Genomic DNA, 17057 nt, shown 5'->3' on the forward strand with positions numbered 1-17057 from the left:
AACCCAGGAACTCAACTTTGCTGTCCGATACGCACTTCGCGGGGTTGATGGCAACCCCCCCCTTTTGCCGACTTCGGGGGGGGGGGGGGAAAAATTTCTCTAAGATGGTTTTTTTTGGCCTCCTCCGACGTTGACGCGACCAGAAGTTATCGACGTACGCGAACAAAAGTCTAATCCGCGTAAGATTCTCGTTTAACTTGAAAAGTCTGCGCCGCGTTCTCAAACCCAATGACTGTACGGGGAAAATTTGTACATGCCAAAAAGGTGGTGGTGATGCCCCTCTTCGGGAAAAGGGTTTTCCGCCACGGATCTGGTGGTACGCCCCCCCACCAGATCTATCGTTTAAAATAGTTTTTTCCTCCGGGGCCTGTGAAAATCCGGAATGTCGCAAGGGGTACCGGTCCGGAATCGTCCCCGCGTTGAGTGCTCTATAATAGCCGAAGGTCGCAAATTTTTGCCCTTTTCGGCACCATGTTTTAAGGGCGCCCACCCCAAATGCTCTTCGAAGGTCGCGCGATTCGGGGGCTCAAACCCTCCGTCCCAAATCCTTTTTCGCGGCCGCGAGTCGTCCGGAGCGAGTCTTCGTGGTCGGCACGCGACAGGCGGTCCCCGGCGTCGTTTCAATAAAATGTCGGTGGCGTGGATCGTTTCTGAATTTGCCCGTGCCTGTAATGCCCGCTTATTCCACCAACAACGGTGGTACGGCGTCCCCCCTGTGATTTTTTTTAAATGGGGTTTAATGCAATGGATACACCCCCCGGGCTTTGCGTCAAGCTCGTCAGCGGACGACGAGGCGAAAATGCGCAGATCACGAGGGGGGCTAATGCGCGAGGAAATGGCCCCGATTATTGGTTTCGACAGTCGCGATCACCGAAACGCCACGTAAAAGCCCGTCGCAATCCGAGATTCAAAGTCATGTTTTCCGTCCCCGTATGTGTATATTGGTGTGCCGTTGGCGGCGAAAAACCCCCCGAGGTCGATTTTGTCGTGGCTCAAACCCTTTTTCGGGGGGGAAACCCGGCAAGACCGCGCCTGTCAACTAAAAATCGTTTTCGTGTTTTTGTCCGTCACGAATAAAGCGGCGCGCACTATTTCCCGGGTCGTTTTGCCCTCTAACGTCCGTTCCTGCTTTTCCCGCTCTGCATGGGGCAGGGTGTCGCACCCGTGCCTCCGCCCCAAAAATGAAAATGATCCCAGCATACCCCGCTGGCCGGTGGACCACGGTGCTGGATCGCGTTTTTTTGCGGGCTTTTAACGTGAACGCGAACGGGGGGTCGCAAACGACGTCGATCATGTCGCGATATGGGGTCATCACCCATGGTTTTCTATGGGAATTAGTAGGGCCCGTTAGTTGTTGCACTTTTGGGCTGCATCAACCCGGGCATTTGCGCAGTCCCCTCTCATCCGGGGCTTCCTGCATCGAACTGGGGCCGCCGATGCGATCGAGGCCCGGGCTGCACCCGCACACGGGCCGTCGTACCCCCCGCGCCTCGTTACGCGCAAAACCGATCTTTCCACCCGTCTCGGTACAATATGTCAAATCGTTTTTTACACGCAACTGGTCACTATCACTTTTCCGGGTCCGATCGAACTAGATCGTCTCACCGGTCGTCACAATAAAAAAGTAAAAAAAAAAATGTACCGCTCTCTCACGCGAGCACAAAAGAATAGCGAATTCCCGCTCGCTCGCGATCACGTCGGGACGTCACCACTTTGGTTATATACGCGCGTCGCGTGTGCTTAGGAGGAACGATGCGGGAATTAAATAAAGTTATGCAATGATTAAATTAACTGAATATATTCTTCAACGTAACGGTACGCGTGAATACATAAACCTGATTCGCTCGGAGTAATAAAGTAATGCGTCCGTGCGCGGCGACTATCGAAGACGGTATATCGTTATCTCAAAAATCTCCTATTTATACCTTGCCTCCTAAAACGCCCTTCGCTAGGCTTCGAGAGGCTTCGCGAATTTCCATCTATTTTTATTTCTTCGTTTCTGTCCTACTCGTCTTTCGTCTCGTCTGTAATATTTTATTTATATTTACTTGTGCCTTTGTCCTTTTCGTATATGTCAGTGTTCGTATTCGTATGCGTGTTTTCCTTATTAATCTCAGGGAAGTATGTGACGATGTAATCGCCACAAATGTATGTATGTATGTATGTATGTATGTGTACATATACGCAGGATGTCCTGCAACGTGATATCCACAGTAAAACTTTGTATTCTTGAGATCATTCAAAAAATAAAGATGATTTTAAAATTTGCAAGATTTTCTTCATCTATAAATTTTTTTGCGATATTCTAATGATATCCCCTTTATTCTTATATTATATAAGTCCTGGGTTAAGGGGGGGCTAAGGGGGCTACAGCCCCCGGCCCCATCTTTATAAGGGGCCCCTTAGCTTTCAAATAAAATTGTATTTCATCGATGAAAATAAACAATCGAATGCAAATAATAATTAAAAATTTTAATTTTGCATTCCTCATACAATGAATCATCGTGTACAGACACAATGTTCAGTAAAAAAAAGTACACTGGTGTTTTTATCTGAAAATATACACACACACACACATATATAAAGTCCATAATATTTGTTTATTTCTCATGACGTTGTGGCCGCCCTGCCGCGTGCGGCAATTGTCACATGAATAAAGTAAAGACGTCCGCATGCGTTGGGAAAGTCCATGTTTATCGGTCTACCATTTATCGTTTGTGATGATTCCACGAAAATACGCTAGTGGTACTTCGAAACGTAAAGCGAAACAGAACATGAAGATTTTAAAAATAAACTACCGAAACTGACCAACTTCTTTCCTGCCGAAATAAAAACTGAGGCACTATTGCTAATGAAGATGACGATAAGATTCAGCAAATCTCAGTGTTAACATCAAATTCGGTACTTTCTACTAATAGTGATGAACTCAGTATTAAAGATGCTGTCATTTGTAATGAACACTCAGATGACAGTTTGTGACATGAATAATCAGAACGTAATAAGCAGGAAAGCCAAGCTCGTCATAGGTACGTTTTTGCAGGTTACAATTTGCAAAATTAAAATATAAAATTTTATTTGCTGCTTTTGTAAAAATTACACAAGTTTTCTGTACATTTAGAATCTTCTGATTGTGGTGACAAACAAAATCTTGTCAGTTGTCAATGCAGTCTCTCTTTTCTCCCCGTCCTCTCTCTCTCTCTCTCTCTCCTATCTCTTGTTCTCTCTCCTTATTCTTTCTCCTTATTTATTTTATACTTTTCAGAACCTGTAAATAAAGATCCCTTTCTGTGGCCCATGGAAATGCATGATGATGTGAGGCAAAAGTATTTGGATAAAGGCTATGAATATTTTCAGAAAAAAGATAACAATTTTCAAGCTTTTGTTAGACAATATAAAGATCAAAACAGATTTTTATCTTCGAAGGTTTTTTCACGAACTTTGGCTAACGGTGAAAAATTGCACGCGAAAATGGTTGATATATTCAGAGTCTACTGGGAATGTTTTCTGTTACGTTTGTAAGCTTTTTAGTGGAAATAATACAAACACATTTGTAAACGGCGGATTTAGCAATTGGAAGAAAGCAGAAGAAAAGATTAGTGGACATGAAAATAGTGCAGAACACAAAAAATTCATGCTTACTTGGCTCACATTCGTGCATGAAAAATCACATATTAATAATTATATGGCTAAGCAGCTACAAGATGAGATTAAGTATTGGACTGAAGTTTTAAAACGCATTGTCGAAGTAATTCGTTTTCTTTCTGCACGCGGTCTTGCTTTTCGGGGCGAGCATAAAGTGATTGGTTCTCCAAATAATGGAAGTTACTGGGTGTTTTGGAACTGATTTCTAAATTTGATCCATTCTTAAAAAAACACTTTGACTTGCATGCAAATCAAGATCGCGGGCACGTTTCCTATTTATCAAAAGATATTTGTGAAGAATTTATTCACATGATGGCTAACAAAGTTAAGAACGAAATTCTTAGCCAAATTAAGAGAGCAAAATATTTTCAGCCTTATTGTAGATTCGACACCAGATGTATCTCACGTTAATCAGTTATCTATTGTATTCCGGTACTGTTTGGATGGTTGTGTGTATGAACGCTACTTTTGCTTTTTACCTATTAATAGCCATACTGGAGCATCATTGAATGAAACAATATTACAAGTTCTTCGCAATAATGAAATTGACATTGTTTACTGTCGAGCGCAAACTTATGATAATGCCAGTAACATGTCTGGAAAATACTCGGGATTACAAGCACGAATTAAAGAAGTTAATTCTCTTGCGTATTACGTTCCTTGTGTAGGACACTCACTAAATTTAGTTGGCGAATGCAGCGTAGATGAATGTATCGATTCTGTAAATTTTTTCCGGTTTGTACAACAACTTTATGCTTTCTTTTCCATTTCTACGCATCGTTGGAGCATATTGCTAAACACGCGAGCACTACATTAAAAAGTTTATCTTCTACAAGATGGTCATGCCGCGATGATGCCATTACTGCATTAGCTCAGAATTATTTATGTTACGTCCTGTGGTCTTCATGATTCTTTTCTTTCGAAGAACGCAAAGCGATATCTTGAACATCAAAGGCGGATAGAGAACGACCCGAAAAGCAAAGTAAACGTAATAAATTGTGAAATCTACGAATCTCTTTCCTTTCGGAGAGTGTAAAATGATATTCAAAATATCGCAAGACCCGCAGATAAGGCACGAAGTGACAGGCGAGGAAACAATTTTTGGTGCCTATTCCTTTCAATAGAACCCTTGAGAATCAATAAAACTTTCCGAGAACCTAAACAATCCTCGCCTGACAGATCACCGGACGCGATATCTGCTTGAGTCACAACTAGAGGAGCAATAAAATATCAACCTCCCTCTATAAGAACAAATTCTCCATTGGTCAAAACCCAGGACTCTAAACAAAGCCCGAACCAATCATTAATTTTCAAAACCAAAGGACGCCTCCAAAGCGTCATTGAAAATTTCCTTATTCGTCGGGGATATTAACAACTAATGGAGAAGGAGGAGCAAGGAGGTTTATATACGAGTAACACCGTGCGAGAAAAACACACAGGCTTTTTCTCTCAATTCTTATTCATTCTCATTCAGTCAGTCTCATCCCGTTCGCAAACTTCAACTAGTTTTATTTGAGTGTTCAACCGAAAGAATTATTAATTCTGTTAGTATTAATTTCGCAAAACGAAAATCCCAGCCGTCGTCAACCACCGACCCACCTCCAGCTGACCAAGGTTCTTCTTGATAAGTAGTAAGTCTACCTAACACATTCACACCGATACTTCGTACAATTTCCGGGAGTTTTAATCAAATCATAAAAACTAGAGTCTTTGGGTTCGCCGTTGGATTCGGTAACCCAATTATTTACCTCACACCCTTTGGTCCTTCTCCTACCTTTCTCCCAGAAATCACTCCGGATTCTCCGCAACAGCGGACGACTTCGTGATTTCTATCATGTTCTCCCAGAAATCACTCCGGATTCTCCGCAACAGCGGACAACTTCGTGATTTCTATCCGCTTCTTCCGAAATCACTCCGGATTCTCCGCAACAGCGGACGACTTCGTGATTTCTACCCTCTATTCCAGAAATCACTCCGGATTCTCCGCAACAGCGGACGACTTCGTGATTTCTACCCTCTATCCCAGAAATCACTCCGGATTCTCCGCAACAGCGGACGACTTCGTGATTTCTCCCACTAGTAAATTAGGAAATAAAAAGGAAAGCGAATATAAAAATATACACATTGTATATGTATGTATGTATGTATATACATATATATATATATATATAATATAAATATATGTGTATGTATATATATATATATATATATATATATATATATATATATACATACATACATATATATATATATATATAAAGGACAATAAAAAATTAAATATTTTATTAATTTTTATTTTACAAGAATTGGTTAATATATATTAAATTTTTTCTAGGTACGCCACGTAATTCCCCCTACAGTCACCTCAGTAAGAGAGAAAAATTTGATGGTAATTATATATATATATATATATATATATATATAATATAAAAATATACATGTATGCACACACATGAATACATATTAGTACATATACGCATATATGCATACATATACACATACATACATACACGTGTGTGCGTACATGTGTGTGTAACTAGACATAATATTAAATAATTTGAAATAATTTTCAGAGAAGACTGTTAAAAACTTAGTGGCTCAAAATTATTTAATACGTAGTGTGGTTCTGGATATACTCTCTGAAGTTAAAGAAATTAAGTTGCAACTAAAAAATAATTCTCAGGAAATAAATACCCGTGGAAAAGAACAAATAATTTCGGTATTTAATAATAAAGATAATGATATAAATTTTCCACTTAAAACCGAAGAAGAACTGCAGATAGTGGAAGCCGTCTTAGAAAATGACGACGAAATTACTAAAGCGGTAAGTTTTACTCAACCATATTACATATTTATTTTAAAAATAATTATTATATATAAAAGTATCATATACTCAGTGCCATTTGATAGAAAATGGAAATATATGAAAAAATGTCTAATACTATTTTTCGATGCGATGAATAGTTTCGCCGCAATTAATTATTGTAATAATCAGTCATTCAGCGCGGAGCTGCAAAAATCGCTTCCTTTTATAGCCCCACGCTGATTTTTTGATTACAATATAATTAATTGCAGCAAAACTATTCATCGTATCGGAAAATAGTATTAAACATTTTTTCTTAGATTTCTCTATCAAATGGTGCTCAGCATATGCGACATTTTTTAAACACTATATATACATATATAATATAAATTATTTATTTATTATAACTTATTTCTAATGATTAAGGCTTTTTATGAAAAATGTTATTCTTTTAAAATTATATTTAATTTACAAACAACATTCATTTTATTTTTTAGATGACTGAGTTGCAACAATTAGGAGGGAACAATGGATATGAATTTATTAGAAGATGTTTATCTATGATATTAACAAATGAGATTGCGGATAAATATAGTTTTTTTGGACGAAAGAAGAAAAAAGCGTTTTGTAACCTTAATATTTGCAAAGTTTTAATAAGTGAGTATTACATTCTAGAAAAGTTTATCTAAAAATTTCAAACAAAAATATAAAAAAAAATGTAAATGTTTCCTATTTTTTTAAATTGCATAAATTAAATAATTTTGTTTCATTTTATGTTAAATAGGTGCCTCTAAAATAGGAGGATATTGTCAAACAACTAAAGAAGCAGAAAAACATATTCAAGGATGGTTGAGAAGAGCTGCTGAAAGAGGAAAACTGAGACAATAAATTTAAAATACATCTTATATTCTGTATTTGCAAAGGATGATGAGACAAGAGATGATAATGATGATGATACGAAATCTCGTCGGATAGTAACATCCAGATCACCATACAGCACTACCACAATACAAAGTGCCTAAGCAATATGCAGCTGTTGTAATAGGAAGAGGTGGTTCAGTGATCAAAAACATACAAGATAAAAGTGGCACACATATTAATATGAGTAAAGATGATATAGAATCTCCGTATCGTCTCTGTGTTATACAAGGAAAAGAAATGGAAGACATTCGTTTAGCAGAGTCAATGATCAAAAATATAAAGGAAATCAGCCTATCATTGAGATCTATGAATTGTTAGTGCCATTCGAACCTTGTGGAATAATCTTAAGAAAAAGTGAAAAGATAGAGACGAGAGAGAGAGAGAGAGACGAGAGAGAGAGAGAGAGAGAGATGAGAGTAGAGAGGAAGAAGGAAAGAAAGAGAAGGAGAAAAAGAGGGGGAGAAGGGAAGAGAGAAGAGAGAGAAGAGAAGAGAGAGAGAAAAAAGGAACGATAGAGAGGAGCGAAGCGAAGGGAAGGGTCACGGATGAAGAGAGAAGAGTAAGAGAAGAGAAGAGAAGAGATAGGAGAAGATAAGAGAAGCGAAGGGAGGAGAGAAGAGGCAGAGAAGAGAGGGAGAGAGCAGAGAAGAGAAGGAGACGAGAAGAGAAGAGAGCAGAAAGGAACGAGACGAAGAGAAAAGAAGAGAAGAAATGAAAACTTTCCCTCTTTCTCGTTTCCTCTGCCTTTTACCTCTTCCTCCCTTCCTCTGCCTTTCACTCTTCCCTCTCACCTTTTCCATCTCGCTCCTTTTTCCCTCCTTTTCTTTCTCTTTCCCTTCCCCTCCCTTTCCTATCCCTTTCCCTTTCCTTCCTTTCCCTCTCTGTCCTCTTCCTCTTCTTCGTCCTTTTCTTCTCTCCCTCTCCCTCTCTCTTTTCCTCTATCTTTCTCTCCCTCTCTCCTCTCTCCCTTTTTCTCTCTTTCTTCCCTTCTCTTTTTCTTTCTTTCTAATACGAAATATTGCATTATTTTTTGAGAACATAATATATCATATAAAATGTTATAATTATTTTTGTTCATTGACTGAATGTTATAGGAGCACACAAACGATTTCTTTCTTTCTAGTACAAAATGTTTTGTTATACTTTATTACTTTTTGTGTGAGATGAACAATAATCATATTATTTTTTCACTATAAATACTTTTAAAGAAAGTAATATATCATAAAATGTATAAGTACTTTTAAAGAAAGTAATATATCATATATAATTATTTTTGTTAATTATGATTAAGTGTTAGACCGGTTCTACAATAGGTAATTTATGCCCTAAACTTTAAGAAATTGATTACAGTCAAGTATGAATGGAATACTTGACTGTGATTAGTCAGTTTCTTAAAGCTTAGAGTATAAATTACCTATTGTAGACCTTATAAAAAAACAAGATTCCTCTCTTTCCAGTACAAAATGTTTGTCATGTACATTACTTTTTGAAAGAAACAAAATTCGTTTTCTTTTTTCCGCAATAAATATTATTTTATTTATAATTTAAAAATGTTAAAACAATATTAAAATTATATGAGACATGATAAAAATATATAATAAATAATAAAATTTAATATATATTTAAAAGAATATTAAATTTGTTCTTTTTCTTAAAGTTTAATTTTAATGCTACATTAGGAATTTAATTTGTTAGCAATTACAATATTTGTATATATATTTTATACTATATTAATAAGTTGCTAACAAGTTAACTCCAATTTGCGTTAAAAATAAACAATATTTTACCTACACCTACCTAGAGCACAATATATCCAAAAGATGTTCAGAGGACATCCAGAGGATGTTTGAATGTCCTTTGGATGTCCTCTGAACGTCTTTTGAATATATGTGCTGTTAAACCTACTATAAAAAATTTAAATAATGTTCGAAACAGGTCCAATTTTAGTCCGTTTGGTATATAAAATGGACATTTTTTAATTGTCCAAATCAGTAACACTGGACATATTTAAAATGTCTTAAAAATGTCTGAGGCTGTAATCTGGATGTTTTAAATATGTACGAAACGTCCAATATATATATATTTAGTACGTTTTTAAAACGTTATTGTGCTGTCTGGGGAGATAGGAGGTGAGAGGGCGTAGGAAAAAGAGGAGGATAGATTGAAAGGATAGGAGAAGGAAAAGGGGTAAGGAGTTAGTAAATAGAAAGCAGGAAAAGGTGAGACACGTGGACACGTAGACACGTGGAAGAAAGAGAGTAGGTGTAGAGAGCAGGTGCAGATAGAAAGATAGGGAATTCAATAGGGAATTCACTAGGGAATTCACTAGCGAGTTGGAGCGAATTAGAACATAGAGTAAGTGAATCAAAGAAAGAAAGCGATAAGAGGAAAATGAATAAGGAGGAAAAGAATGGTAGTGAAGAGAATAGTAGAGATAGGAGGATAGAGACTACTAGAGATAGGATGGTTGAGGAAGGGGGAAAGAAGGGAGATGAGGAGGAAGTAAAAAAGAGGGCAGGGAGGCCGAGAAGAGTAGATGAGTTAGCGAAAGAGAGGAGGAGCAGTATGGGATGTATAGAGGATTTCTTGAAAAGGAAAAGGGAAGAAGGGGGAGAGGAGGATAAGGATGAAGAGGAAAGAAGTCTGAGAAGGAGCACAAAAACAGAAAGGCTGAACAGAGAAGTAGGGGGGATAGAAAAGGAGGAGTTAAAGAGGATGATGGAGGAGATAGGAAAGAAGATTACAGAGAAGTTGGGTGAGGAAATAAGAAAATTGAAGATTGAAATATGGAAAAAGGAGGGGGAATGGAGAGAAGAAAGAAAAGAAATGGGGAAAAAAGATAGAAAGACTGGAGGAAAGGGTGATAGAGTTGGAGGCAAGAATAGAGAAGAGAAGTAAAAAGGAAGAAAGAGAAAGAGAGGGGGGAGAAGGAGGGAGTAAGGGGTTAGGTGAGTCAATAATGGGGAAAATGAGAGACATAGGAAAGAAGTTAGAGTGGAAAGAGAGAGAAGAAAGAAGGAATAACATCGTGATAAGAAGAATAGAAGAAGGGAAGGAAGATATAAAAGAAAGAGTGGAGAAAATAATGAAAGAAATAGGAGCGGAAACGGAAATAGAATGGATAAGAAGGTTGAAAGGAAAGGAGGGAAAGGAAGGAGAAATGGTGGTTGTAAGACTAGGCAGCAGAGAACAAAAGAGACAGGTAATGGAAAAAAAGAGTCTGTTAAGAGGAAAGAGGGTGAGGATAGAGGACGACCTAACATGGGAGGAAAGAAAGATGAAATGGAGAATAATGGAAATTGCGGAGGAAGAAAAGAGGAAAGGGAACAAGGTGTGGACAAGTTACGGTAGGATAAAAATTAATGATGTTTGGTGGAAATGGGAAGAGGAAGAAAGAGTGCTCAAGAACTGGAAAGGAGAAATTAGAGAAGGAATGGAGAAAATAGAGGTGGAAGAGGGGGGCATGAAGACAAGAATGGAGGAAAAAAAGGGATAGAAGAGGGGAGAAGAGAAGAAGAAAGGAAAGGAGAAGGGAAGAAGAGTAGTAAGAAGAGAAAGGAGGAGGGAGAAAGGGAGACGGAGATAGAAAGAAGAAAGGAGCAAGAGAGAAAGGAAAAAGGAGAAGTAAGAGAGGAATGGAAGATAGGTTTTTGGAATGTGGCAGGGTTGAAAACAAGGAAGAAAAATTCTGGAAAGAAATAGAGGATTGGGAGGTAGTGGTGATGATGGAAACATGGATAGAGAAAAAGGGGTGGGAGGCGATTAAAAAGAGGTTACCGAAAGGATATAGATGGGAGAAGCAAGCAGCAAAGAGAAAGAAGAAAGGAAGACCGATGGGGGGAATGATCATGGGGGTAAAGGAGGAGAGGGGAAGGATAAAAGTATCAGGAATGGGAGAAAAGGCGGAGGGAATAATGATGGCGGATTTAGAGGTAGGAAGAGAGAAGTGGAGGGTAATAGGTATATACATTAACGGGGACATGGAAAGGAAAATGGAGGAAATGAAGGAATGGATAGAAGAGAAAGAAGAAGACAAATGGACGATTTTAGGAGGAGATTTCAACGCAAGGACAGGTAGAAGGGGGGGAGTGATAGGAGGAGAGGAGGAAGAGGAAAGAAGATCGAAGGACAAGAAGGTAAATGAGGATGGGAGGAAGTTGATAAAAGAGCTAGAAGAAGTGGGATGGGGAATTTTTAACGGAGGGATTAGAGGGGATAGGGAGGGGGAGTACACATATACAGGAGGAAGAGGGGAATCGGTGATAGACTATGTGGTGGGAGAGGATAGAGTAAAGGAAAAGATAAAGAGAATGGAGGTGGGAGATAACATAGAGTCGGACCATCACCCTTTGATTGTAACGTTAGAAAGAAGAGGAGGTGCTGAAAAGGGGAAAAGGAAGGAAGGAAAAGGAATAAGAAAAAAGGGGAGATGGACGAAGAGGGGAGGAGAAAGAATAAGAGAGGAAATAGAATGGGGAGAGGGGTGGAAAGAGGGAATAGAAGAGGAGCTAGAGGAAAAAATAGGAAGGATAGAAGAGGAATTGAGAGAAGGAGAAAAAGAGAGTGGAGAAGGAAAAAAGAAAGGGTGGTGGGATGAGGAATGTGAGGAGAAGAGGAAAGAAGTGAGGAGAAAGCTAAGGGAATGGAGGAAGAAAGGAGGAGGAGGAGAAGGATACAGAAAAGAAAGGGCAGAATATAAGCTAATGTGTAAAGGAAAAAGGGAGGAGGAGAGCATAAGATGGTACAAGGAAGCGATAGAGACAAGAACGGAAGGAGAGGTATGGAAAATTATAAACAGGGAAAGGAAGAAGAGAGAAGGAGTGAATGAGGAGATAAAAGCGGAGGAGTGGAAGGAATATTTCATGGACTTATTGGGAGGGGTAGAGGTTAAAGTTGTAAGAGGAGGAAAAGAGAAAAGGGAGAGGGATGAGGAGCAGGAGATAAGCAGGGGGGAAGTAAAGAGGATATTGGGAAAATTGAAGAAAGGAAAAGCAGCGGGGGAGGATGGGATACCGAGTGAGGTATGGAAATATGGAGGAGAGAGGGTAGAAGAGTGGGTATGGGAAATGTGCAACAGAGTCTGGAGAGGGGAAGGATGGCCGGAGAGGTGGAAAGAGGGGATAATAGTACCACTGTTAAAAAAGGGAACGGGGAATAGGGTGGAAAACTACAGAGGGGTGACTTTGATGCCAGCGTTATATAAGGTGTATGTGGGGATTCTAACAGAAAGGTTAAAGGAGGAAATAGAGAGGGGGAATATGTTGCCGGAGAGTCAAACAGGCTTTAGGAAGGGAATGGGGGTGATTGACAGTATATATGTGCTAAACTACCTGATCAATAAAAAAGTGAAGAAGAAGGGAGGTAAGGTAGTAGCGGCCTTCATAGATCTGAAGGCGGCGTTTGACTCAGTGGATAGGGAGGTGTTAATGGAGGCGATGAGGAAGAGGGGGGTAAGAGAAGGGTTAAGTAGTAGGATAGAAGAGGTATACAAGGAAACGAGGAGTAAAGTAAGAGCGGGGAAGGAGGAAGGAGAAAACTTCTGGACGGCAAGGGGTGTGAGGCAAGGTTGTCCAATGAGCCCACACTTGTTCAATTTGTTGATAGCGGATATAGAGGAAGTGCTGAAAAAAGGAGGCTGGGGAGGAGTAAAGTTGGGAGGGGAAAAAGTGCACTGCTTGGCATATGCGGATGACATGGTGTTGTTGGCGGAGGAGGAGGAGGGGATGATACATATGTTGGGGAAAATGGAAAATTACATGGATAAAAAAAGGCTAGAGGTAAATGTGGATAAGACAAAAATAATGAGGTTTAGAAAGGGGGGAGGAAGAATGAGGAAAATGGAGTGGAGATGGAAAGGGAAAAAAATAGAGGAAGTGAAAGAGTTCAAGTATCTAGGATATAAGTTACAAAGGAATGGAGGACAGGAGGCGCAGGTGAGGGACAGAGTGAGGAAAGCAGGAGCGGTGATGAGACAAGTATGGGGTATGGGAAAGAGAAGATTTGCAGGAGACTGGATGAAAAGAGTATGGTTAATGGAAAGGTTGGTGGGAACGGTGATGGAGTATGGGGCGGAAATATGGGGGTGGAAGGAGAGGAGAGAAGTAGAGGCAATGCAGGAAAGATGGATTAGGTGGACGTTAGGAGTAGATTGGTGTACGCCGGGGTATATGGTAAGAGAAGAGATAGGAAAGGATAAATTCAGGATAAGAGCAGGAAGAAGAGCGATAGGATATGAGAGAAAATTAGAGGAGGGAATGGGAGGAAGTTTAGCGAGGAAATGCTATGAGGAGATGAAGGAGAGGGTAAAGAAAGGAAAGGAGAAAACGGTGTGGGAGGAAGAGAGGGCAAAATTTTTTGAAGGAAGGCGGGATAGAAGAGAGGGAGATGGAGGAAAAAAGAGAAAGGGGGGAGGAAGTATATGAGGGATGGGAGCAGAAGGACAGAGAAAGGCAAAAGGAGGAAAGATGGGAGAAGATAAGAGAGTCGAGATACAATAGATGGTATGGAGAATGGAAGGAGGAGGGTTTACCGGAATACTTGAGAAAGGGATGGGGGGAAAGCAGATGGAGAAGGATAGTGAGGTATAGAATGAACAATGAAATGAGGGGGGGCGAGATACTGGGAAGAGGAGGGGAAAAGAAGATGCAGATTATGTGGGATGGAAGATGAAACTTGGGAACATGTAATAGGAGAATGTGGGGGAGAGGGGAATAAGGGAAACTGGTGGGAAAAAATGAGGGAAATACTGCAAGAAGGAGGAGAGGGAGAAGGGTGGATGAGGGAATTAGAGAAAAAGAGGATGGAGGGGAGGGTGGAAGGGGAAGAGGAGGAAGGAGGTATGAGGAGAATGTGTGAAAGTATGAATGAGGTGTTGGGGAATGTATGGGGAACTGGAAGCCGAGGCGAAGCGAGGAATAGGTTAGGGACAGCTCTTTCTCTCTCTTAATTAGTAAATAGGTAGATTAAGTTAGAGATAAGATAATTGTAAGATAGATGTAAGAGTAGAATGTAAGAGTAGTCTATAAGTTAAGATTGTAAGAAAATTGTAAGGTTTGGGTACGCTCCTCAAAAGCGCCTTTAATCCCTGAGGGGGCAAATAAAAAAAAATAAAAATTTATCTTATAAAATCTTTTATAATTATTTTATTAAATTAATTTTTTTAATAAACTATAAAGAAATATTTTAACCAAACAAAATTTTATGGATATGTAATAACTTCGCGAAAAAAATTGTACAAACATTTTTTTAAAAAAGTGATGGCAAATTTTACCAATATTTTGGACCGTGAATTTCAAATTTTTTCATAGTAAATAGTACTATTAGATGAAACATTAATCCCAGTAAAATTTCAAGATGAGCATAGGCACGGTTCCGGAGATACAAGGGGGAAAATGATGATTTTTAATCAGTTGTATGAGAAATTATCACTTTCACTTTTTCATATCTAAGGAACCGTGCCTATGCTCATCTTAAAGTTTCTCTGAGATTAATATCTCATCATATAGTACTATTTGGCATAAAAAAGTTTTAAATTTGAAATCCCAAAATTCAACCTTAATGGGCAAAAATACAGGTCTTTTTTGCCATCACTCTTTATATGATAATCATAAAAAGTATACTACATTCATATCACTTGTCATAATCACTTGTCACCCCTAGTTTCTATGCACGCTTTGCCACGCGTTAGCGCGCTGCAAACGCGTGCATTCGTAGTATATCGCGTTGTTTTGTTGAATTTAACTAATTTCAGTGGAATTTGGCATGTCATAACGCACGCGTTTCGATGTGCGCTAACACATGCATGGAAACTAGGAGTTATTTGTCATGTTTCAGTGCGCGAAATTTTAACTCCATAATTTGTCAAATATAATTGCTCTTTTCCTTTAAAAACTATTATAGCCTCGACATTTTTTGCATTTAATTTTTGTCTTGAAATGTTTTAAGAAATCTGCTATTAAGGGAAAGTACAGTAGTTGTATGACATCCTATAAATACTTCCAAATAATAATATTTTCCATCAAAATTCGATAGCGTGTTTGACCTGTACACGCGCAATTTGCTGTCATTCATTGCGAAAGATAAAGGCGTTTGCTGCCGATAAAGGGGTTGAAAACGAGCAACTGATACAACATAACGAGAGATATTTTATAAATTAATCAACTTACCTCTCTCTTTTAAACTTTCACAGTTGATTTGAGATGTTGAAATTAATAACGAATTATTTCTCTTGCTAGAACAATAAACGTATAGCAAATATAAATAGAAAAATATAGTTCTTTCTCGCAAACGTACGTTTACTTTTTTTAATTGATAGTTTCGCCGTCGCTTAACTAACTTCACCGTCTACAAATACAAATGAATTGTAGAGATTAACAAACGTTTTATGACAACGAGCGACGACAATAAAAGTACTGTGAAAATGCATCATGCGGTGAGAATTAAATATTATTGGCAGTATTTATAGACAGGAAATGAGAAAGAAAAAAGGAAAGAGAATATTAATGTTTCCGCAGTATAAATTATTCAGTGAATGGCAAATATATTTATGCGAAATATTCACGAAATATTCAACTGACAGTTACCTGATTTGGTTATTTCAATATGTATTTTAATTTAACAGGTATTTATGTACATCCTATTATATTTTTGGTTTTTTTTGCATCGATTATTTACTGATAATTTTATTGCTTGTATTGTATTACTGAAATTTATAACGTAATTTTTGTAGCCTGAAGAGGACCTAATTGATTTGGTCGAAACGTCGTTTCTTTTTTAATAAAAGATTTTTAACTTTGCCGGTGTTGGTCAATTAATTCCTTTCTAATTTGGTTTTCAAAATTCAACTGGCAATCAGGTCACTTTTTTTGTTAATCATTAAACTCGTAAATATTTCGCATAAATATATTTGCCATTCACTTCGAAATTTCGACCAAATCAATTAGGTCCTCTTCAGGCTACAAAAATTACGTTATAAATTTCAGTAATACAATACAAGCAATAAAATTATCAGTAAATAATCGATGCAAAAAAAACCAAAAATATAATAAGATGTACATAAATACCTGTTAAATTTAAATACATATTGAAATAATCAAATCAGGTAACTGTCAGTTGAATATTTCGTGAATATTTCGCATAAATATATTTGCCATTCACTGAATAATTTATATTGCGGAAACATTAATATTCTCAATAAAATGTCGACGGCAATCGAAGCCTGTGCGGATGACATGCACAAAATTAATAAATTAAAATGAGATCTCAAATCAAACTCATTTATTAAATTCTAAACGTTTCGACCCACTTCGGGTCTTCTTCAGTAGCTGCAAAATACAAAGAAACAAAAATAAAAGATAATCGGTACAATCAGAAAATTATAAAACTCGTATACATACAATCCGCAAATAAATTAAATATCATTCTCCTCCCTATTCAAACCGTCCGGCCGTCGGAGTGTCTCCCTAACGGTGACCATCGTCAGGAAGGAAGCAGAGCAGTGACTCCCTTACCAACACTAATCAACATAGTATAAATTAAACGTAGAAAAATCCACAAGAATTAAAAATTAAAAACCGGGAAGAACACTCACCCCGACAGCAAAAACAGAGAGAAGACGATGCTACACGTGACACATCACTCTAACGACTGTGCGGTATTCTACCTCGACACAGTCGATACATATATACGCAAA

The 17057-nt window shown here is 38.3% G+C and overlaps 1 protein-coding gene and 1 long non-coding RNA gene across 3 annotated transcripts; one reads left to right on the plus strand and one right to left on the minus strand.

Moving 5' to 3' along the window:
• Positions 1-1824: 1824 nt before the first annotated feature.
• Positions 1825-15785, minus strand: LOC146721360 (uncharacterized). Of its 2 annotated transcripts, none has more exons than XR_014925686.1 (3): positions 15532-15785; positions 5391-5718; positions 1825-2024 (listed from the first exon to the last, which is right to left on the minus strand). It is a non-coding gene; the product is annotated as an uncharacterized LOC146721360 (long non-coding RNA). The 2 variants fall into 2 exon arrangements; XR_014925685.1 differs by lacking the exon at positions 1825-2024 and adding an exon at positions 2986-3265.
• On the plus strand, positions 5959-7669 carry LOC146721361 (uncharacterized; the record flags this gene model as incomplete). The annotated part of the gene is made up of 4 exons (XM_085486919.1): positions 5959-6031; positions 6216-6466; positions 6943-7102; positions 7230-7669. Coding segments are annotated over 4 exons (588 nt in total), but the record flags the coding sequence as incomplete, so codon positions are not given.
• Positions 15786-17057: the final 1272 nt, after the last annotated feature.

The sequence above is a fragment of the Nylanderia fulva genome, unplaced genomic scaffold (assembly GCF_048542155.1).
Source record: "Nylanderia fulva isolate GAGA-0341 unplaced genomic scaffold, ASM4854215v1 Scaffold496, whole genome shotgun sequence".
Classification (NCBI taxonomy): Eukaryota; Metazoa; Arthropoda; class Insecta; order Hymenoptera; family Formicidae; genus Nylanderia; species Nylanderia fulva.